This window comes from Ovis aries, chromosome 3, assembly GCF_016772045.2.
Source record: "Ovis aries strain OAR_USU_Benz2616 breed Rambouillet chromosome 3, ARS-UI_Ramb_v3.0, whole genome shotgun sequence".
Classification (NCBI taxonomy): Eukaryota; Metazoa; Chordata; class Mammalia; order Artiodactyla; family Bovidae; genus Ovis; species Ovis aries.
Window position 1 is genome coordinate 92793973 of NC_056056.1, and position 24625 is coordinate 92818597.

At 46.1% G+C, this 24625-nt stretch overlaps 2 protein-coding genes across 2 annotated transcripts in view; one reads left to right on the plus strand and one right to left on the minus strand.

The window, feature by feature from the left end:
• Positions 1-24625, minus strand: part of ADD2 (adducin 2) — a 125244-nt gene that overhangs the window by 73010 nt on the left and 27609 nt on the right. The gene's annotated exons all lie outside the window — the stretch shown is intronic.
• LOC101107178 (methylosome subunit pICln-like) lies at positions 12783-14617 on the plus strand. The gene has a single exon (XM_042246318.2). It carries the CDS (start codon positions 12822-12824, stop codon positions 13533-13535), a length of 714 nt encoding a protein of 237 aa, XP_042102252.1. The 5' UTR covers positions 12783-12821; the 3' UTR covers positions 13536-14617.

Below are 24625 nucleotides of genomic sequence, written 5' to 3' on the forward strand. Positions count from 1 at the left end.
TAAGATGCAGAGAAGAGTATATGAGACAATGTATGTAAGCATAGGCTTTACACAGGGCCTGGTAGATAATAAGTGCGCACTCAATAAATGTTACATGCTTGCTAGTCAGTGAGTCCTCCTATGGTCCATGACAGTGTAACAACTGCATCTTTAAATCACAATCTGGGTTCCATCTTCTAGCAAGTGTACATCTGGGCTGACTGCCCCATCAGATGTTCTCAAGGGAACGCCAAAGAATCTGTGAAACTGAGCTTAATAAAATTAGGCAGGTTATGTCTGATGCTGATTTCTATACTAAAGAAACAAGTGGATTGGGGGCTGGAACATTTCTAAATGGTGGACTCCACTTTTCCCTCTGAGCTGCTCATCTGGAGCTTCCACTATTGGTTTGTGGAAGCGTGTCCAGCTGTTTGTGACCCCATGGACTGCAGCACACCAGGCTTCCCTGTCTTTCACTATCTCCCAGAGTTTGCTCAAACACATGTCCACTGAGTTGGTGATGCCATCCAACCATCTCATCCTCTGTGGCCCCCTTCTCCTCCTCCTTTAATCTTTCCCAGCATCAGGGTCTTTTCCAATGTGTCAGCTCTTCACATCAGGTGACCAAACTATTGCAGCTTCAGCTTCAGCATCAGTCCTTCCAGTGAATGTTCAGGGCTTGTTTCCTTTAGGATTGACTGGTTTGATATATTTAAGTGACTGCTATGCTCAGGCACTGTACTCAGCACTGCCCTGCCATGAGCCTGCCATTCCAGAGCCCATACTGTGCTGAGGGTTGAGGGACAGAGCAGCCAAGAGGCCTTGGGCATCATGTGCCTCATCTCTAAGTGGTGGCCATAGCAGCACTTATCTCACGAGAAACAGTTCACCTGCATTCTGGGGGCCTTTTCACAAGGTATTCGGAGCGTGGCTCAGCTGCCAGCATCCTAGTGAAACCATGCACCTGTCCAGGCACACATGCCTCTGTGTACCCAGCCCCCCACAGACATACTCCATGCACATGGGCCTTCTGGAGCTCAAGTCGGGCTGTGTGCTGCCTGGGATGCTCCCCTGAGCACACCCAGAGGCAGCCTAGTGACATCTCCCTTGTGGTTCTCCCCCCTGGGCTCTTGGACTTTGCTTCTGGGTCTTCTGGACTTGGAGCTCCATCTCAGAGTTGCAGGGCTCAATTCTGTCTCCTCTAGAGATCTGAGCATCCATCCTTGGCAGGTCCATGGAGAGAGTCCCCGCCAGTCCCTGCCCCGAGCAATGTCCCTGGTCATGGCTATGCAGTGCTCCTTTGACACAGATGGGATGCACTGTTTCAGCCACTCACTGAACAGTAAATTGTGCTCCCTACCTCCAGGCACCATCAACTGGGGGTCCCCCAACCTCCAGGCACTGCGGGGTGGGAGCAGGAAAGTTCACACTGTATCTTGGCCTTCTTTGTGTTCTGCCTCCCTGAAAAGTGGGACCTGGTACCATCTCTCTCTGCCACCTCTTGAACCTTCCATAATTTCAGAAGCACTGAGTAATGCTTCTGAATGGTGAAGTATATTGTGACGAGCACAGATTCTGGGACAGACTGCTGGGTTTGTAGCACAACTTCAACTCTACTAGCTGTGAGAGCTTAGGTGGGCTCCTGAACTACTCTTCGCCTCAGTTTCCTCATCCATAAAATAGGGGTGGTAATTACAGTTGCAGCCCTGAGGGGTTGTTGCAGTCAAATGGATTCATCCATGTGAAACATGTAGGGCGAGGTCTGTCATAGGAAAGGAATCAATAATGCTGGTACTGTTTGGTAGTGTTCAGCAGTATAGGTAAATCAGAACACCAGGCTGGACCAGCTGCAGAGGGGGAGCTATGGCAAGGGGCTGGAAGCTTGCTGCCAGGGACTGTTCTAAGGGGGTCTGTCATGGGTTGAAGAGTGGCCCCTCCCCTCAAAAAATATGTCCATGCCCCAACACCCAGAACCTGCAAATAAGACCTTATTTGGAAGATGGATACTTACTGATGTACTTAAATTGAGAATCTTAAGATGAAATCATCCTGAGTTATCCTGGTGGGCCCTGAGCCCCATCACAACTGTCTTCACAAGCCACATGGAGACAGGAAGCAGAGATCAGAGTGAGGCAGCCAGGAGGCAAGGAATGCCCAAAGCCACCAGAAGCTGAAAAAGGACTGAGAAGATTCTCCTTTAGAGCTCTGGGGGGAGTGCAGCGCAGCCCCACTGACACCTTGAGCTCAGATTTCTGACCTCCCCCAGCTGTTTCAGGCTTCCCCCACCCTAATGTGCATACACATTGCCCGAGGGTCTTGCTAACCTGCAGATTCTGATTCAGTCAGTAGGTCTCGAGTGAAGCCTCCAGACTGTGTATTTCTCAGGAGCTCTCAGGTGAGGCTGATGCTACCCCACTTTGAGTAGCAAGGGTATAAGAGCGTACTGTCATCAACAGCACCATGTTGGCAAGGGGGACCCCCAGAACAAAAGTTTGGAATTTATAGATGCAATCAGTCACCATGCAGGACCATTGTGGGGGTGGAGGAGCCTAGCTTCCAGCTGCAGGATAAAGAGTGGATGCAAGTCACTGAACTCTGGTGGGATGTCTCCCTGGGCTCAGTCGATGCTTCTGAATTGAACAACAGCTCACCAGGCCAATGCTAATGGCCTCTGACTGTTCCAGTCCATCACTCTCTGATAGCGTCAACCAAGAAGTGGTCTCATTCTTTTGGATGAAAAAGAAGAAGAAAGGTTTCCTTAGCCCTGTCATACAAAGAGCCCAAAACAATTTCTGGGAGAATGGAACTATGATGACAGACTCCCAGTTTTTTAATTTCAGTGAGCTTGATGGAGACTTCTGCTTCAGTACTTTTGCCCTAATGTTTTTATAGAGTGAAAAACACTTGGTCCAAAAAAGATGAGAATGTGCCTGGAACCTAGTCTGAGCTCTTATGTGACTGGGTAACTAGAAGTTCAGTTTGATAGAGACAGAGAGGAGAGGCCATTGCATGGGTGCCCAGGATAAGGGTGGGCGTGCAGGAGCTTTACCCCATTACAAAAGCCTAGTTTAAAAATGAAAACAAAAAAATGCTGGCCCACCAAGTCCAGTGTAGGAATGGGCAAAAGACACAGATGTTCTTTGGCCAGAAATCTCAACATATTCATCTCCCCACTTAGCTCTCTTTTCAGCGCTCACTCCTTCCATCCAGCCCACACCCATGGTTACATGTCTAAAATGCTTCACAAGAACCATCATGTCTCCCTGTCCACAGCCAAATAGTCCCCAGGATTTATGTCACATACCAACAGTGATGGATCAGTGACGCTGCTTGTAGAGCTTGAATCCCCTTCTGCCTTCACTCGGAAAGAACATGAGGACTGGTTTCTGATGTCTGCCGTAGGCTGGGGACAGGAGTGTGATGCTATGCCATTTCTTTCTGGACAGCAGCATGAGGTCATCTTGGCTTTCAAGCTCCTCAGTCTGGCACCAAGGCATCATCTCCCTGCTCCCCCTGCATGAAAGGCCCAGCCCAGCCTGACAGACAGGCCTGTCCTCCTGCCCCGACCCTGCACACGTGCCGCTGCCTCTGCAGCCTGACTCAGGCCGGCCTCTCATCTTCCCCTAGCCAAGGTCTTTCTATTCTCGCCCTCTTCTCAGCTCCAGGACCTCTCATTTGTCACCAAACACTAACATCTTTTCCAGCTATTGCTCATCTCTGAATATGAGTTAGGACAAAAATGACTAATGCGTGAGTGTCCGCAGCTCTTCCCTCCCCACGGGCCTCCCCTCCCTGAGCGTCAGAGCCTGCCTCCTTGGTTCTCTGGGCTTTGTAAAGCAAGAGAGACAGGAAGAGAGGTGGGGAGAGAATGAGAGATAAGCCCTTGAACATCATCAGTGAGTTTGAAGGCCTCATGTTGGGCGAGGAGAGTGTGTGAGGCCTGAGGGCAGCAGGCAAAAGCACAAATCAGTGGGAAAAGTTGCCGTGCTCCACATGCTCCCGGCCTCACAGTCTGGAGTTTTTACAAAGGGTTTCGGGTTACTTAGTCCCCTCTTGAGCCACAGCCGCACTCTCGCCTCGGTTCAGACCTCCTGGGACATGATTGTATGGGTGTCCTCTTCCCGCCTGCCCCCGTCTGCCAAGGCCTGAGGTGGATCCTAGAGAGCAGAGCTGGGGGCCCCAAAAGCACACACCGATCCCTCACTTTATAGGCAAAGGTCTGGGGGCCTGTCGACACCTTAGACTCCACTGAGGCGGACACCTCCGAGAGGACAGAGCTGACATCACTTCCCTTCTATGGGGAGAGAACACCTCAAGTGAGGGGATGTCCAGTCAGTCCAGTCTGATGGGTCCTGACTGAAGTCACTCCACGAAAAAGGTGCCTTGTATAAAAACCAGTTAAACACTCCAGAAAAGCCTGCCATGGACACTGCCCTGTGTGAGTTATTTTATAACTGGAAGCACACTTTTGCACAGACAGCGACCATCACTGGTCACAGGTGAGGCCCTTTGACCCCCTTCCCTTTGGGTTCAGCTCTCTACCCACAGGTATGAACCCTTTTCTGTCTCCTCTTTCTCATCCTTTACCCTCTTGGACCTAGTCCTGCTGCTGCTGCTGCTAAGTCACTTCAGTCGTGTCCGACTCTGTGCGACCACATAGACAGCAGCCCACCAGGCTCCCCCATCCCTGGGATTCTCCAGGCAAGAACACTATCCCTCCTGCTGCTGCTGCTGCTGCTGCTAAGTCGCTTTAGTCATGTCCGACTACCCCTCCTACTCACATCCAAAACACCTTCCCTGAGGTCTTGCCTTGTCTTCGTTAGGGACCAAACGATGGGCTCTAGGACCTGAGTCATGTTTACCAAAAAGAGACAGGACATGCACTCATCCTACCTGGCCAATCATGTAATGCCAGCTACTCCTGTAACTGAGACAAAAAAACTGCCTGTATATAAGCCGCCATACTCCTTTGTTCGGGGCTCTTGTCGGATTCCACTGTGCTGGAAGAGACTTGGGCCCTAGCGCGCTAGAAATAAACTCCCTTCTTGCCTTTGCATTACTGTGGTGGACTTGCTGTCTCAGTCGGTTCGGAGATACGGGCTTGGTGCATAACAGTCTTCTCTCCATTAAGGCAAATCCAGTGCAGAACAGGGCAGGTTCACCCTGGGGACATTTGTTTCTGATGATGGGATGGGGAGTCTCAATAAAGACCAGTGTGACCTTCACATAAAAAGTCATATTCATAACGCAAGTCATTTATGTCTAATGTTTTATTTATTGTGTCCCCAACATATCTTGAAGGGTAGAGTTACAGAAAAAATAAAGTTGGCTACTTCCAAGTGAGTTCCCCTTGCAGTATCTAGAACGTATCACCCTAATAAAAATTTTTATAATTGAATTAAAAAAAAAAAAAAAGACTAGTGTGACCTTATTGGCCTGATTTTCCCATCAGCACACCCTTGAAGACACGTGGAACTTTTCACTCTCATTGAATGCCAGTTACAGGGATACTCCTAGCCTGACCATTCCACAGCCTTCTCAGCTGACCCTGGCGGCTTCGTGCTGGGTTGGGGACAATTGGAGACACCGACCCAAGATCAGTAGGGGTGTGGGGGGAGGGTGAAGGGGGATGGAGGGAGTAGGGCTGCCAAAGCATTTCTTTCCTGGCTCTCTGCATCAAGTAGTGTTCCCTCCGTGGCCCCAGCTCTTGCTTCCAGAGTGGCCCTGGCCCCTGGGCTGGGGTGGCATCACCTGCTCACCTTCTCCCTCCAGCCTCCAGGAAGAAGAGTTGTCCTGCTGGGGCTAACCTTGGGGCTACTTCCCCTTCACTCTCTCCCCTTTGCCCTGTCTGTTTCACCTTCTCCATTACTTGTATAAATGACCTGCATTGAATTCCTTTTGTTGAGATACTTGAAGAATTTCCTGCTTTCCTTGTTAGACTCCAACTGATAGACAGCCCAACCCTACTCTCCTACTTCATTAAACTAATGAGAAAACTGAGGCCAAGAGGGTGAGATGTGTCCAAAGAAAGACACACTAATACTTAGTTGTCAGCGACTGGACTGGGTTCCAGGCTCTATCCTCCTCATCTCTGCAGAATATGGCAGGAGGTGCTTGCTTTTTACTTTCAAGCCCAAAGAATCACAAGTCACTGGGGTCAAGTGTGAAATATGAAACTTCTAAGGAACAACCACAGTTGTAATTCATTCACATTCTAAACATCTTCTGGAAATTAGAACAATTTAAACCTTCACTCTGGGAGATGGAGGCACGTCAATTAGAATAGCCCAGGAGGGTGTCCCGGGTGGTGCTAGTAGAAAAGCATCTGCCTGCCAATGCAGAAGATGCAAGAAACGTGAGTCCAATCCCTGGATCAGGAAGATCTCCTGGAATAGGAAATGGCAACACACTCCAGTATTATTGCCTGGAAAATTCCTTGGGCAGAGGAGCCAGGTGGGCTACAGTCCATGGGGCCACAAAGAGTCAGACACAGCTGAGCACACACACACACAGGCCAGGTCACAGCCAGGTCACCTGCTTCCTGTGCCTCAGCTTCCATGTCCAAGGAATCAAAAGTAACACAGAATGACCATTTCCAGAAGCATTTAAACATCTCTCTTAATAGATGCAGCAAAATTCACCTTAGATTTTTGGACCACGTGGTTTCTCAACTCTGTAAGTAGGTTTAACTTAATAGTTTTTTAAATATGCCCATATATTTTAAATACACAGAGCTTCTGCTAATTAACACTTCATAATTTCTCCAGAGTCCCACAGGCAATTGTCACCATTCTTAACCGGCGAAAGATAGTGTCAAGAAAATGAACCCTATTTCCTTTCCAAATTGCAGCCCTGGAATACTCCATGTGCAGCATCTCATCTCTTCTACCTTGTGTGAATGGAGTGGGAAAAAATGAGCGTGATCCCCTGGGGATGGATGATGGGGACATGTGAGCCAGGCATCACCTAAGGTGTTTTGAACACTGATGTACTTCAAAAGGGTCAAAGGGCCAGTGTTAGTTACTCATGTTAAATCAATTCAGTAATGTTCGACTCTTTGCAACCCTATGGACTGGAGCCTGCCAGGCTCCTCTGTCCATGGAAATTTCAGGCAAGAATATTGGAGTGGGTTGCCATGCCCTCCTCCAGGGGATGTTCCCAAGCTAGGGATCAAACCCAGGTCTCCTGCCTTGGTAGGCAGGTTCTTTACCACTAGCGCCACCTAGGAAGCCCTGTTAGTTACACTGCTGCTGCTGCTAAGTCGCTTCAGTCTTGTCCAACTCTGTGCGACCCCACAGATGGCAGCCCACCAGGCTCCCCCGTCCCTGGGATTCTCCAGGCAAGAACTCTCAAGTGGGTTGCCATTTCCTTCTCCAGTGCATGTAAGTAAAAAGTGAAAGTGAAGTCGCTCAGTCGTGTCCGACTCTTAGCGACCCCATGGACTGCAGCCTACCAGGCTCCTCCATCCATGGGATTTTCCAGGCAAGAGTGCTGGAGTGGGGTGCCATTGCCTTCAGACGCACCTAAATTAAACAGTGACCATGGGGACTTCCCTGGTCATCCAGTGGTTAGGATTCCATGCTTCCACTGCGAGGGGCACAGATTTGATCCTGGTCAGGGAACTAAGATCCCACATGCCTCGTGGTATGGCAAAAAAAAAAAAAAAAAAAGCAGTGACCTAAGAAGAAATAAGCATGGACACAGACACATTTAGGTAGATGCACACGCAGTGCTTGTATGAAAGAGCCAGTCATAGAACAAAATGAGTCCTGTCTGTGTGTGGGGCCAACTAAGCCACAGGTTTAGAGTGCGGGGAGGGGCACTCTGCCCCCAAATCTCACTAGGCTGCCTCAATATCCTCACCCCACTCCTCCGTGCCTGAAGCCCATTATTTAGAGGTTTATTTGCCTAATATGTCTCCTCCCGTTAAAAGTCAGCTTTTTTCCTGGGAAAGCCAGTCGGTTGTTTGTTAATTCTGCCTTCATCACTGTGACCTAAGGAGATGGCTTTCTGCCTGGAGTTTGCAGACATCCGAGGCTCAAGGAACCCAAGGAGAACACAGCGCACTTAGGGAGATACGGGCTGCCTTAACTTATTGCAACAGGGATCCTGGGCACCTGTGAGTGGAGAAAAGGGGCAACCTGCAGTTTTCTGGGGCACCTAAAAGGGAGGAAGGAGGGCACTTGTGCTTACCCAGGGCTCTTCCCAGGACAGGCTCCCACCCACCTTGCCTACCACAGCCTCAGGATGCTGTGGCTTTGAGGGGAAAGGAAAAGATATGAGCAAAAGTTTGAAACTGAAGCAGGGGATAAAAATAACAGAAAAGACTGCGTGTGATAGAAGAAAAGCTCATGTGGAAATGTCTTTCTTGAAAAATCTAAAAATAAAGAACTAGAACAGGCTTCCACCTGTCACGAGGCTGGGAGTTCTCAGATAGAAGGATGCCCTCTGATTCTGCTCCTCGTTGAAGGGGTTCCATAGTACAATAGTGAGCACTCTGGACTCTGATTTTTCTCCTCACTGTATCCCAGCACCCACGACAGTGTCTGATAGATGTGAGCGGCCCTTTAGGAACTGGTTATGTGGTTATGTGGAGGTGGGATAGACAGCTCCTCCAGGCCCTCCAGTCCTGGATCTGAAGGCCCACCAACCATCCATGGATGCACCATCTCTTGCTAGAGTTACAGATGGGCCTCTGGGGAAGAGGAAGCTCCCCCACAGACCCCTACAGAGATGTATGCTGAGCTTTCTGATGTCCCCCTAGGTTGCTGCATTCATTAGGCAGCATCTGCTAAATGGCCAGCCCACCTGTCATGTCCAGCAGCCCAGGCATCTTCCTGCTGACACCTACAACGGGAGGCAGATGCTGCGTCAGCCAACCTTCCATTTCCCTGAACCAGACCTGTGGTTCAACAGGCAGCAGGCTCTGCACCCACACAGACTGAAGGGAAATTCTTGGGGATAGTTTCCACACTTCATCTTCAAGGCACCACAGGCATTATAACACTGTTGATATTCTGTTGGACCCAGTGCCCCAAAGTGGTGTTACAGCTATATTTTCAACCTCCCCTTCCCTTCACTGGGTTCGGAGGGTTAAGTGGCACAGGTAACAGGTGAGGACGTGGCCACGATTCTGGAGGAAGATAGAACAAAGCTAATGTTTTGTAAACAAGCCACGAAGCAGTACAGAAATATATAGTACGAAGCCTATGGGTCTTTACAATTTGCAAAACTCTATTGTCAGTCAATCAAAAACGGCACTGGACTCTAGCCAGGGACACTCCTACCTAAGGCTCGTCTATAAAAATCCAGGATCCCCAAAGAAGAATCTTGTTCAATGCGAGGCTCACAGTAAGTTCTCAATTAATTTTTGTGCAATTTAGAAACTTCTGAATGCAATGTATATCTGGCTCCATCGCAATCACATATGTATGAAACCGGAAGCTTGCCTGATCACTGGGCATACATCTGACATGTACAACACGCTGAGGACCCAGGGCGCTAGTGGACATTCCAGGGGCTGGGGAAGGAGCAATGGACAGACTCGAGAGACCAGAGCTCTGGTCCTGGAACTAACTTACTCTGTGATGGACAACAAGCCATGGAAACTCTCTGGGCTTCTATTTCCCCAGCAGTAAAACAGAGCTCAGAGTTCCTACCAGTTTGAGGGGCTCTTTTGAGTCTGTGATTTGAACACAAGCATGTGATTTGCTTGGTCCGTATGGGGGAAGGGCTGAGGCAGGAAACACAGCCCCTAGTCTCACCTCCTCCACAGCCATCCTTAGATGGCCCGCAGGGATGTGGGAGGGGGCCGGAGAGGAGGATCTTGTGCCATCTAGAGTCAGAGCGGACATGGTCCCAGGGGCCAGGGAGCCTCCAAACAAAGAACTCAGCCTCAGAAGAGCCCACAGATTGCGCTGCACGGGGGAGGCAGTGTCTTTCCTCTCAGAAAGACAAGGAAACAAAGGAATTTGAGAAGGGCTTTAGAAAGACACAGCTCATCCCCTGGAGTCCTGGGGGAGGGGGACAGGCAGGAGCTAAATCTGAGACACAGAACTGCGAAACTCGCGAGGAAAGAGTCCCTCATAGAAAGGCACCAGTTTCCGGCCTCCATCTGTCTGTTCATACATTCAGCTGAATCCACCTTCCCCTGTTAATTAATTCCATCTTGTCACAGTCACTCTTGGCCCATAAGTCCCCACTCACAATTTCCCATCTATATTACCAAGCATTCAAGAACTCCATTCTCTGACATAGACACACACACACAAATAAGACATATTTGAACAAATTAGCGGCTTTTATAAACTCAGGGTCTGAGGGCCATCTTTATTAGATCTGCCATCAGCTATTTTGCAAAATCTTTTCTCTAAGTTTTCTTTAGCAGCAGATGTCGCTTCTTGCAGGAGATGTGAAATCACTGCTGGCAGGCTTCTCCCCTGCAATCCATAGACTGCTTTTTAAAGAGGCTTTAATAATGCATAGGCAGGGAGGGGCGGTGCATGAATTAAACACCAAGCCTCTATCAAGACAGGACGTGCTGCTTGAAATCAGGCCTGGTGGGGAAAACAAATGGACCCACTTTTAGCCTGAGTCCTCTGGTTTGCATCAAGAATGAGGGTTTAGATCCCAAAGCCTTTATGAGGACGCCATTTGACAAGTGTAGGTTTGAGCCAACATCAGCTTGTCAGGAGCTGATTTTCATTCCCTCCCAGCAGCCTGGCCACACAAAGCATCGCTAGCTGGAGAAACAAGAAATGCTTTTCATTTAGCCTTCAAGAGTGCTAGGGGTGAGTCCATGTTCAACTGACATCCTAAAATGTTATCAAAAAGGTATTGCAAGTCTGGTAGAATAAGGATCAGAGGCAATGCAGTGGAAAGGAAAGGAAGATTCTGTATCTGGAGTCCAAGGTGCAGATTATGTAACTGGTATTACTGTGCCACCTAGGAAGTTTTTAATATTGTTAATAATACAGGAAGACTTGGCAAATTCTCAGAAATGGGCTGCTACACTTATAAAGAAAGGATCGCCTTTCTTGTCCGCAAGAACCTGCGCTTTTCACACACACACAGAGCCCACCCTCAGGAACAGATGAGCAGACTTCATCCCTGTTGTCAAGGAAACCAGTCTGTTCTGAGCTCTAGATTTAGAAAGTCTGGGTCTGGTCTCAGCAGTGCCTTCTGCCTACTTCTTCTGGTGGGCCTGCCATCTCTTCCCCACTCAGGACACCCTTTCACAAAATCACTAGCGTTGGACGGTAGAGTTGGGGCTCCATCAACTGTCCAAACCAGTCAACTGGTGATGTACAGGCCACGTGAACAAATACGTGGGAAAAAGTGAGTTTATCCACATGGAAAGGGAGCGGACAATTGACAAGGGCCTGGGACAAGTGCCAAGTGATTGACCATGCTACCGGAATAGCTTCACGAAGCAGGATCAGTCATCCAAAGCCAGCCCAGTACTTCTCCCTCTGAGACATCTACCCCCACGTTTCTGCAAACAGAAGGGTCACCCCACTGGTGTCCACCAAGGTTCAAACTTAGTGCTCTACCCGAAGCAGGGTGGGGGCCTAGGGAAGCCATCTGGGGTAAGGGGACTGGGTAAAATACTCCTGGGTGTATGGGGGCATTTGGAGAGTCAGGGGCAGGACAAGGGTCTGGTAGGAGGGTGGAGAATCTCAATACTGCTGCCACCATGGGAGGGGCTGCTGAGATGCAACGGAAACAGGGAAGGACAGGAGAGAATTGATGGCCAGCAAGAAAGGGAAGAGACCTGCCGGCAGCTTTAGGGATGTTCTCTGTGAGAACCAAGCATGGGTGATAAAGGGCCCTGAGGTCACATCCGAAGAAGGCAATGGCACCCCACTCCAGTACTCTTGCCTGGAAAATCCCATGGATGGAGGAGCCTGGTAGGCTGCAGTCCATGGGGTCGCTAGGAGTCAGGCAAGACTGAGCGACTTCACTTTCACTTTTCACTTTCATGCATTGGAGAAGGAAATGGCAACCCACTCGAGTGTTCTTGCCTGGAGAATCTCAGGGACAGGGGGAGCCTGGTGGGCTGCCATCTATGGGGTCGCACAGAGTCGGATGCAACTGAAGTGACTTAGCAGCAGTAGCAGAGGTCACATCTGTTAGGGACAATCTTGTCCCCAAAACAACCCATTGGCTCGATCTTCTGAACTCTCTGAGCCAGTGCTGTGTCAGTACCCCCTTTCAGAAGTGAGCACCTCAGAAGACCTAAATAGATATTTCCCCAAAGAAGATATACAGATGGCCACTTGACATATGAAAAGATGCTCATCATAGCTTATTATTAGAGAAATGCAAGTCAAAACTACAATGAGGTATTACCTCACACCAGTCAGAATGGCCATCATTAAAAAGTCTACAAATAACAAATGCTGGAGAGAGTATAGAGAAAAGATTTTCCTCCTACACTGTCATGGGAATGTAAACTGGTGCAGAAACCATGGAAAAGAGTACGGAGATTCCTCAAAAAACTAAAAATAGAGCTACCATGTTATCCAGCAATCCCACTCCTAGGCATGCGTGTTAAGCTGCTTCAGTCATGTCTGACTCTTGGCAACCCTATGCACTGGAGCCCGCAAGGCTCTATCCACGGGATTCCCAGGCAAGAATACCAGACTGGATTGCCATACCTTCCTCCAAGGATCTTCCCGACCCAGGGATCAAACCTGCAGCTCCTGCACTGCAAGCAGATTCTTTACCGCTGAGCCACTGGGAAAGCCCAGACTCCTAGGCATATATCCAGGCAAAACTATAATTCAAAAAGACACATGCAGAGCCAGCTCCTGGCCGGTGTCTCAGTGCTCCTCGCAGTAATGAGCTTCCTCAGAAGTTTCCCGCCGCCCGGGTCGGCTGAGGGCCTACGACAGCAGCAACCAGACACCGAGGCTGTGCTGAACGGGAAGGGCCTCGGCACCGGCACCCTTTACATCGCTGAAAGCCACCTGTCTTGGTTAGATGGCTCTGGATTAGGATTCTCTCTGGAATACCCCACCATTAGTTTGCATGCAGTATCCAGGGACCTAAACGCCTATCCTCGAGAGCATCTGTATGTTATGGTGAATGCCAAATTTGGAGAAGAATCAAAAGAATCGGTTGCTGATGAAGAGGAGGAAGATAGTGATGATGACGTTGAACCTATTGCTGAGTTTAGATTTGTGCCTAGTGATAAATCAGCATTGGAGGCAATGTTCACTGCAATGTGTGAATGCCAGGCTTTGCATCCAGATCCTGAGGATGAAGATTCAGATGATTACGATGGAGACGAATATGATGCGGAAGCCCGTGAACAAGGGCAGGGGGACATCCCTACATTTTATACCTACGAAGAAGGATTATCCCATTTAACAGCAGAAGGCCAAGCCACACTGGAGAGATTGGAAGGAATGCTTTCTCAGTCTGTGAGCAGCCAGTATAACATGGCTGGAGTCCGGACAGAAGATTCAATAAGAGATTATGAAGATGGGATGGAGGTAGATACTACGCCAACAGTTGCTGGACAGTTTGAGGATGCAGATGTTGATCACTGAAAATGATGGATGCGGCTTTAGGATTCTGCTCATAACTGTAGGAGAGAACTTGGTGCCTCTTCCACTCTGGAGTGGGTGTTGATGAAAGTCTTTTTCTTTCTCCAAAACTTAGCTGAACCAGTTCTTTCTTGAGACAGAGTATACTGAGACAAGAAGCTGTCACCAGCACAAGAAACTATGACCTTTATTAACAAAGGTGGATTAACTTAACCAGAAGGGTATTTGCAGTTTATGATTTACCCCAAACTGTTGTGTCTAGGTGTACTCTCTGAGTAGGCCTATGATTCCCACCTTCTCTATATGCATCCTCAAAACCTAGCAGGACTAAGTGGTGGAAATGCACTGGTGTTTGAAGGTGTAGGTAGACTGCGTGGGAAAGAGAGGCTGAATCTAAGCTATACTCCTTAGGGCCAACAGATACCCTTAACTCCTTAAAAAAGAAAAACAGAGGTCTCAGAGAAATCCTAATCTCTGCACTTTCCATAGGGATAAAGATCTTTTTACTAACTGGGGACCCAGGTCAGTTAACTCTAGGGAGCCTCTTCAGAAACAGCCCAGCCACACGTACTGCCACTAACACAAGTGCTCCTGCCTAGCCTTTGCTCCTTTCACCAAGTTTCATCAGTCTGCTCTGTTATAACCGCTTAGGTTGTATCCTTTCATTGCCAGCCTCTCAGGTCAGTTTCTGTTAAAGAACAAGCGGAATTGGGATGAAGTTCTCAAAGTATTTCAGATAATTGTTTTGTCTTTGTGATGGCTTAACAAATAAATTTAGGTTTTCTATTAAAAAAAAAAAAAAGACACATGCAGCCCAATGTTCATGCAGCACTATTTACAATAACCAGGACATGGAAGCAAGTTAAATGTTCATTGACAGATGAATGGATTATACACACACACACACACACACACACACACACACACACACACACACACACAGAGTGGAATATTACTCAACCATAAAAGAATGAAATAATGTCTTGCAACTACATGGATGGACCTAGAGATGATCATACTAAGTGAAGTAAGTTAGAGACAGAAAGACAGCTACCGTATATATCACTTATACATGTAATCTAAAATGTGCCACAGATGAACCCATCTATGAAACAGAAGCAGACTCACAGACACAGGGAAAAGACTTGATGGGGGAGGTTGGATTGGGAGTTTGGAATTAGCAGATGCAAACTATTATGCATAGGATGGACAACAACAAGATCCTATTATATAGCAAAGGGAACTACATTCAACATCCCATAAAGCATAAGGGAAAAGAATATGAAAAAGAATATACATATATATATATATATATATATATATATATTTCTGAATCAATTTGCCAGAAACTAACATAACATTAGCAATCAACTATACTTCAGTTTTTTAAAAAAGGAAGTGAACAGCCTCTACCTTGAACTGTACCTTCTGGATACATGGTTTATCTGTCCTTTCATACCAAAATCCCTGAGGTGAGGGATCCATTTCTGACACATCTCTCCATCCTCCACAGCCCTGGAAGGACAGTTTGCACAAACTAGGACTGATGAGGGTCTGCTGAATTTTCGTGAATGAATGAACTCTTACTCCAGATCCTGTGACATTACCTACACAAAGTGTTCACAATTCTGTGGGGACTATAGTAAATAATTGTTTGATTTCTATCTTGAGAGTTCAGAGTATTAGTTGGGTTTTCTTTTCTAGCGGTGCTTTATCTGGCTGTCCCAATGATTGTGATTGCTTTATAGTTATGAATAATGATGATGACGGTACAGACTCTTATCAGCATGGGGTAGCTACAGTAAGACCCCTGCCCTGCCTTCATCCCCCAGTCTTCATCACAGAAGCCAGAAGAACAGGACAGTGGCAGAACTAACAAAGCCAGCCCTTGCACGGTGGCTTACAAAAGCAGCTAATTTATTCAAACGTGTCTGGCTGGGCCGTCACACCTTCCCCCTCAGGCAGGTGCAAGATGGCAAGGAAAGAAGCCATGGACACAGAACTACAGAGTCTTCCTCAGCTGCCAGGGGAGCAGAAAGATTGAGGACAGTCAGATGGTGACGATTTTTGTCCCCTTACCCAAGAAAGACTACATCAGGAGGAAGGAGCATCAGGAGGCACAAGGCGTCAAGGAGAGTGTCCCAGGGCAGGAGCTGGAGTGAAGGCGGGCCAGCTGGGCAGACTCCCGGGCACTTGTCATCAGCCAGCATCGCAATACCACTGCTGTCATGTATGCAGAGATACAGTGCCAGTTTTAACCAGATCTTCATAGAAACATTACCAGTTAACTCAGGCTTCCGCACGTGACTCCTCACATTATGGTGAAATGCAAACTGATTCTGCTCCCCTGGAGCAGACAGAAGACTTATGACAGCTCCTCAGCTGTGCTGACCAACAATTTTTAAGTATTTTTCTAAAATGCCCCTCCAGGTCTCATGGCAGAAGCATGACAGTCCCCTGAAGTCTGTCACCGCATTCAGCTGACATTTCTAAATTAAAGAAGATGTGATGGAGTGCTCTGTACAGAGATAAGTTATTTAGCTTATTATATAACTTCAAGACATTTTCATATGCCTTCGAGAAGCTGTCCAGTTCAGAAAATCTTAGTGTTTTCTTTATTTTGGACATGAAGAGAATTTCATTCTCTTCACTCCACCTTTTAAAACAATTCAATGAATACTTAAATGATATAGGCTTGGAAGGAGGCAGAATCATTTCTCCACCCAGGATGCTCATAAAGGTACAACTCAGGAGACAGACCACCCTAGTTGTAAACAGGCTACTCTAGACTTGGTACTTTTGTGAAACGTTGAATTCATCCAAGTTCCCCTGTTCTGACTCCATCTCCCTAATAGTTCTTCTGATTGTGATTCAGCTTCTCAAATCCATATGAGGCCAAAAGAGAGCAAGTTCTGGTAAACATACCGCAGATTGCCTCTGATTTTCACTACCACTTTCTAGCGTGAATATTATTATCCCCATTTTACAGAAAAGCAAACTGAGGTCCAGAGAGTTTAAGTCACTTGCCCAGGAACACAGCTAATTAGTGGCAGAACTGAACACTGGACCTGCATTCATGATTCCAGAGTCCAGGGTAGTACAAGGCCTCCGGTTGTTTCTACAGCTTGTTAACTTATTTATTTTTTTAATTAAATTTTCTTCATGACACTTATTCATAAATGAAAACAAAGATCCAGTAAGGGAAGATTAGGATTTTTTAAAATGATTACTAATAATTTAAGAAATTCCAATTTACGATGGTATCTGGCTAGTGATCTATAACTCACCCTCCCCCAACTTTTCGCTAAAAACCAATGGCACATGCAAAATCAGACCATAACTTATAAGAGCTCCAAAAATGATGACTGACAATTAGACTAGAGGCAAAACAGTGGATAAACATTTACTTGCCATAAGACTTACGAGCCTGAAGGAGAGATACAAATCGTGACTGATACAGGCACTCGTCTTTGTCACTTCAAGGACAGAAAACGTATTAGCTGGAAGGTGAGGCCTTATTCCTCCCCAACTAAACGCCTTCCCCTCAAGGTCTATACCCTCCAGAAAACTTAGCAAACTTCCCACTATGATGTGGAAGCTGCTCCTTGAGTGGCCAGAGCCGTTTCACATGCATATCACCCTATGACATATAGCCTCTCTCATGCTGTATCTGTACTAAGTTTGCAGTGCCCGTCACGCAGTGTGGTCAGGATAGACATGGAATTCCCATGCTATGTTATAGCCAAAGGTTTGAAGACACAAGTATAAAGTGTTTATGGCAAGATAGGTGTGAGAAAGTCAAACAAAATCTCCCTCTAGGCTAGTCAGAAAAAGATATGTATTTGATGAAGTCATGCCACATGACTAAAAGTATTAATAATTAGCTGAATAAATATGTACCAGGGAAAAGTAAATGTATCAAAAACAATAAAATTCAAGGTAAAAAGAACTCTAGATGATTGCTTTATATTTGAAAGGAGTAATTCCCACAGAGAAAATATCATATTGAACTATTATGCATCACATAACATAGTATTGGACTGTAGATATAAAGCAAAAACTATTGGGAATTCGTGAGAAAATAATGGGATCCCAGTAATAATGGATGGCGTTAATATATTTCTCAATCATGACAAGTTAAAGAGGCTAAAAAAATGGGTGAGGAAGTAAAGAACCCAAATAGGTTGGTTAATCAAATGTAAAAGAATCCCTCACTATCCACATTCTTACAATACAAACTCAGGAACCCAACAGATTTAGGTGGCAAAATGTATATTGTATATTAACATTATAAAAAACCAATTTCACTGCAAGCAGCTAGAGTAGGGTAAAATGCCAGTTAAACATTTCAACCAAACTTTTCTTTATGAGAGAGGCATCATTTATTCAGCAAGATAGTGAAGAGGATGGGTTGTTTTGTTTTATTTTTTGGCTTTTTAGCCCAGGAAATTTTTTGATGGGATCCTTAAAATGTGAAAAGTGAGCTCCTGTCTCCCTTGCTGTGAAAAAATAAGAAATATATATAGTAGTCAGCACCCCCAGTTCCTGACACAGACCTCCTAAAACCCTGTAATTTCCTAAGCGATGGTGGTAGGAGAAACATCTTACACAGGGTTCCTAAATCCCTTGGAATTTCCTAGGTTATGGGAGCATCTTTTGTCCTAATGAGATGACTGCTGGTAGGCTCCTGTATGGGGGCTGAATGCCAGAAAGACCAAACTGCAATTAGAATCCTGGAACTTTCAACCCCACTCTTTATCCTCTGAGGTGGGGAGAGGAGCTGCAGGTCAAGTGAATGATCAGTCGATCATGCCTATGTTAGGAAACCTCCACAAACACCCCTAAAGTACAGGATTGGGAGAGCATGAAAGTATCCATGTGCTGGGAGGGTGGTGTATCCCAACTCCGCAGACAGAAACTCTGCTCTTGAGACCTTTCCAGACCTCGCTAAGCACCTCTTCATCTGGGTGTTCATTTTACCCTTCATTATATAATAAACTGAAGGACTAAGGAAGGGATTCCTCATATTCCACGAGCTAGTCTAGCAAACTGTTGAGCCCAAGAAGGGGGCTGTGGGAACCACTGATTTACAGCCTAACAATCATACATGCAAAGACCAGGACTTGCGATTGGTGTCTGAAGTGGGGCCAACCCTGTGGGACTGAGCGCTTAACGTGTAGAATCTGATGCTTACTTCAGATAAACAGAGCCAGAACTGAACTGAATTACAAGGCACCCAGCAAGTGTTAGAGCGCTGGTCAGCTAGGGAAGGAAAAAGTCAGGCATTTAGTGTCAGACTGTTGTGAATAAAGGAAACAAGTGTCTTTCATTTATTTATCAATCCTTACCAGCAATGTGGTGGAAAAAGATGGTGAAACAAGGGATAAACTACCCTGCAGAGGAAGTAAGCAGTGTGTTAATAGCGAACGCAGAAGGATGGGAGACGCAGGGACAGGCAGGGGCACTGGGACAGAACACGGCAAAGAACAGAGGCCTAGAGAAGGAAGTGGATGGCGACAAATTCCCTGTGGCGGAGAATGACAAATAAATTTTGACAATCGTTGATGTCTGACGTTGAACGTAAAACTTGTTTCCAGCCCTGTACTATAAATGCCTTCTGTCTACTTCATCCTGTGATTAAAAGTCTGACGTGTAGAAAAGCCTTGTGTTTAGTGGTGCTTTGGGACAATGAAGGGAGACAGGACAGTGTTTAGTGAGGGCAAATTACTAACAAAGAGGGCAGCTCCTCTGGGAGGCGGGCTCTCAAGTGTGATGTTCCCAGTATCCGTTTCCTCTCTACCTGTCGGTATGGGAGAGGATGATAATTTCCACTCTCTTCCAGTTTGGCTTTGCTACGTCTTTTTGTGGTTAATAAAATATGGACAGGAGTTCATCTAGAAATAAATATTTTAGAACTCTTCTTCCTGCTGCAGCCACCAGCCATTTCCAGATGGCGACAACTCCATCAGCTTAAGTCTCTGAGTGAGGAAGACATGGGACAGGTCCCCCGCACCAAAATTCAATGGACATGTACCAGGAGCAAGAGAGAGATGTCAGTCAATCCAGCCAGTGGAGGATGGGGCAGGGGGAGGGGATGGGTGGAGGGGTAATATGAGGAAGGGAAGAATATGTGCTGTTACTCAACAATGGCCCATTTTAGAAAGTGGCTGCTTATTTGCAGTGGATGTTAGTATTTAATCTGGCAGCTTCTAGGGAGAGTCATAGTTCTAACAAGCCCCAGGGATAACTAGTGGTCTACAAGAAGCACAATTTTCATCATGGAAAGCAATCCAGTTCTAGCTTCCCCAGGAGGGAAGGAACAGATCCGTTTTCTGACTGGTTCATAGCACATCACCTGGCTCAGGACAGTTGCTTCACACTAGGACTGGCGTACAAAGGGCCACTATTTATTGGAGAGGTGGGAAGGAGCCATGACCCACCAGGGGACCAACCTGCCCCCAAGATACGACATAAAAGGGGTGTGCCACACCTTTGCGGGAGAGTGGGAGGGGCAGCTGGTAGCTCAGCCGGTAAAGAATCTGCCTGCAATGCAGGAGACCTGGATTCAATCCCTGGGTCAGGAAGACCGCCTGGAGAAGGGAATGGCAGCCCACTCCAGTATTCTCATCTGGAGAATTCCACAGACAGAGGAGCCTGGCGGGCTACAGTCCACGGGGTCGCAAAGAGCCGGACACGACTGAACGACTAACACTTTCAGCTTTCAGCAACACCTTTCTGGGTCATGACAGTCAAGGCCCTACCTCTCCTTCCAGGGCTGGGTGAAGCCCCTCCTCCAACCCGAACTCTTACTTAATGGGACTGAGTTCTGATGTATACTACAGGCTTTGAGTGACAAAGACGAGTCGCTTCATCATGCTCATCGACTGTCACAAATGCACCATGCTGACTGGGCATGCAGATTAGGGGATGCTATGCATGTGCGGGCATGCTCAGCTGCTCAGTCATGTCCAGCTCTTTGCAGCCCCATAGACTATAGCCCTCCAGGCTCCTCTGTCCATGGGATTTCCCAGGCAAGAATACTGGAGTGAGTTGCCATTTCATTCACCAGGGGATCTTCCTGACCCAGGGATTGAACCCAAGTTTCTTGAATTGACAGGTAGGTTCTTTACAACTAAGCCACAGGGAAGCCCATGGATCTTATTACACATGTGTTAAAATGAGAAATCTGCTATAAAATTACTAGTACTGCTCTCAGATAGCAGTTCACCTGAGAATCCAGAACTGTGTACTTAAGGAATTAGTTAAGTAGGTCAAAATTGTTACCTCAAGGACTTCCCTGGTGGTCCAGAGGTTAAGAATCCACTTGTCAACGCAGGGGATACAGGTTTGATCCCTAATCTAGGAGGATCCCACATGCTCAGGTACAACTAAGCTTGTGCTCCACAGCTCCTGAGCCCATGTGCTACAACTACTAAAGCCTGTTTGCCTAGGTGCTGTGTCCCACAGCAAGAGAAGCCGCCACCACGAGAAGGCCTGGCTCCACAACGAGAGAAAGTCCACACGCAGCAATGAAGCTCCAGTACAGCCAAAAATAAAAATTAATCAATTTTTTAAAAAACAACTGTGAGCCATAAAAGGAAAAAAAAAAAAAAAGAATCCACACTTCTACTGCAGTGGAGCACAGGTTCAATCCCTGGTCGGGGAACTAAGATCCCATGTGCCATATTGCACAGACCAAAACAAAAAAAAAAATTATCACCTCAAACTCACATGTTATAAACAGTTAGTTTCCAAAGTCTACTAGTCAGGTCAAAATTGGTTAGTCAAAATGATCCTTGAAGGTCTTGATGGCCGTGAAGAATAGAGCAAGGTTTCGTATGTATTGCCTGACACAGTAACATGTACGCACAATTGTATAATATGTACATTGTACGTACGACTCATAAACAGGTGTGGGAAAAGTAGAATCTGGTTGTATTTTTACCCTGTCTCTCTGGCAGTCAGATTACCACGAGATACACGTGAGCATGAGGCATCTCTGCTCTACAGAAATGTTCAGTTTCACTGACAGTGGTATTTTGGTACTCTTTATGCTGCCGCTTGGTACATTACAATCTTTGAGGTAATCACCAACCCAATGGACGTGAGTTTCAGCAAGCTCCGGGAGTTGGTGATGGACAGGGAAACCTGGCGTGCTGCAGTCCACGGGGTCACAAAGAGTCGCATACAACTGAGCGACTGAACTGAGGTAATTTATAAGAGAGGATGACCTCTTCAAAACTGAACATTGATACAAGAAGAGGAGGAAGGGTTTTTTCTTCTCAGTAAGTGTGTAAAATTGCAAATAAGTCTGTAAAATTCAGAAAGATTTGCAAGGTTTATTTTTTTAAGAACGTGGTTTAAAAAACACAGAAGTAAGGCCTCCTGGAAGCCGTGACTGTAGCTTATTTAAAGTCATCTCTGTGTACAGAAAAGACTAGCACAAGTTATTAGAAAGGTTGCATTGCCTTTCAAATAAAGGTTTTAATGTGCCAAGAAAATGAAGACATTGTCTTTAAATACTCCCTTCTCAGAATTACTCATAATACCTTGGGGAGTGAACTCCAGAATATTGGTTTTTCATAATGAATTTTAAGGCAAAGCACTTGTTTAAATGTTTTAAATGAAGCAAGAAAGTATTCTAAGTTTATTTTTTTGATAAGAAACTTAGCTAGATTCCCCTGAAACATAACAGGACTATCCAAGGTTACAGATCTTGTTGGTATTTTTAATAAATTGAATGAGCTTCATTTGGCAATTTAGAGTCACAATATAACATGCTTACAAGTCATTCAGCATTGAAACGGAAAGCATGTGGACTAAACCTTCCAAACAAAATGCATTTGACTACTTTAAGACTCTGAGTAAGTATCTGCAGAAGTAAAAGCTAAAGAAAAATTTAATAGCATTGTCAAACATTTCATAATATTAAAAGCACACTGACAAAAATTTTCTACCCAACACTGAAGATTTAAATTGGCTGAGTTGCTCATTCAATTATCCCCACACAAATTGAAAACTCTTGCAGAAAAGGGACATACGCTATTGTTCGATGCTGGGTAATTCAACTGAGGAAATAACATTCAGCAAACACTATGTAAAAGGTAGATGGGAAAATAAATCCAGGCAACATCCTGGAAAGCATGGAAGGTGGAAGTTGGTGCAGGAAACAGGCACTGACTAGTAGCCACAGAAACAATTGAACCTATACGTGTACCAGTGGCCTTGGAGGAGAGACACTGGGCTGGGAATCCCTATCATTAGATAATTTGGCCTCCTAGTAAAGCAGGTCAGAGACAGCTCAGTTTCTGAAGACATCTGTGCTGACAGTGTAGGGAAGAATAAGAATCAATAATGAAACAGGGAGGAGAAAGTATTCCAGGCGAGGGTGTTAGCATGTGCAAAGGACCTATGGTGGACCAGAGCACGGCCATTGCTGTTGATTAGTCACTAAGTCATGTTTGACTTTTTACAACCCCATGGACTGCAGCACGCCAGGCTTCCCTGTCCTTCACTATCTCCTGGAGCTTGCTCCAACTCGTGTCCATTAAGTCAGTGATGCCATCTAACTATCTCATCCTCTGTCACCCCCTTCTCCTCCTGCCCTCAATCTTTCCCAGCATCAGAGTCTTTCCCAATGAGTCATCTCTTCACATCAGATGGCCAAAGTATTGGCGCTTCAGCATCAGTCCTTCCAACGAATATTCAGGGTTGATTTCCTTTAGGATTGACTGATTTGATCTCATTGCTATCCAAGGGACTCTCAAGAGTCTTCTCCAGCACCACAGTTTGAAAGCATCAACTCTTCGGTGCTCAGCTTTCTTTATGGTCCAACTCTCACATCCACATATGACTACTGGAAAAACCATAGCTTTGACTATAGGGACCTTTGTCGTCAAAGTGGTATCTCTGCTTTTTAATACACTGTCTAGGTTTGTCATAGCTATTCTTCCCAGGAGCAAGCGCTTTTTAATTTTGTGGCTGGAGTAACAGTTCACCTTGATTTTGGAGCCCAAGAAAATGAAATCTGACAGTGTTTCCACATTTTCCCCATCTATTTGTCATGAAGTGATAGGACTAGGTGCAATGATATTTGTTTTTTCAATGTTGAGTTTTAAGCCAGCTTGTTTACTCTTTTCTTTCACCTTCATCAAGAGGCTCTTTAGTTCCTCTTCACTTTCTACCATTAGAGTGGTATCATATGCATATCTGACGTTGTTGATATTTCTCCCAGCAATCTTGATTCCAGCTTATGCTTCATCCAGGCCAGCATTTCGCATGATGCACTTTGTATATACGTCAAATAAGCAGGGTGACAATACACAGCCTTGAAGTACTATGAGGAATCAAAGGAACATTAATGTGGTCAAAGCAGAGTGGAGGAACCTGGAGAGGCCAGAGGGGACGACGTGGGGGCAGCCACATGCTGCTGAGTCACATTCCTCCATTCAGTCACTTACATTCATTTATTCATCAGTAAAGAGGCTCTTTAGTTCTTCTTCACTTTCTGCCATAAGGGTGGTGTCATCTGCATATCTGAGGTTACTGATATTTCTCCCAGCAATCTTGATTTCTGCCTGTGTTTCATCCAGCCTGGCATTTTACATGATGTATTCTGCATATAAATTAAATAAGCCTTGATGTACTTCTTTCTTAATTTATAACCAGTCCATTGTTCCATGTCCAGTTCTAACTGTTGCTTCTTGACCTGCATACAGGTTTCTCAGGAGGCAGGTAAGGTGGTCTGGTATTCCCATCTCTTGAAGAATTTTCCAGTTTGTTGTGATCCACACAGTCAAAGGCTTTAGCATAGTCAACAAAGCAGAGGTAGATGTTTTTCTGGAATTCTCTTGCTTTTTATGATCCAGTGGATGTTGGCAATTTGATCTCAGGTTCCGTGGCCGTTCCTAAATCCAGCTTGACCATCTGGAAGTTCTTGGTGAAAAAGCTGGCTTAAAACTCAGCATTCAAAAAACTAAAATCATGGCAGCTGGTCCCATCACTTCATGGCAAATAAATGGGGAAACAATGGAAACAGTGACAGACTTTATTTTCTTGGGCTCTAAAATCACTGCAGATGGTGACTACAGCCA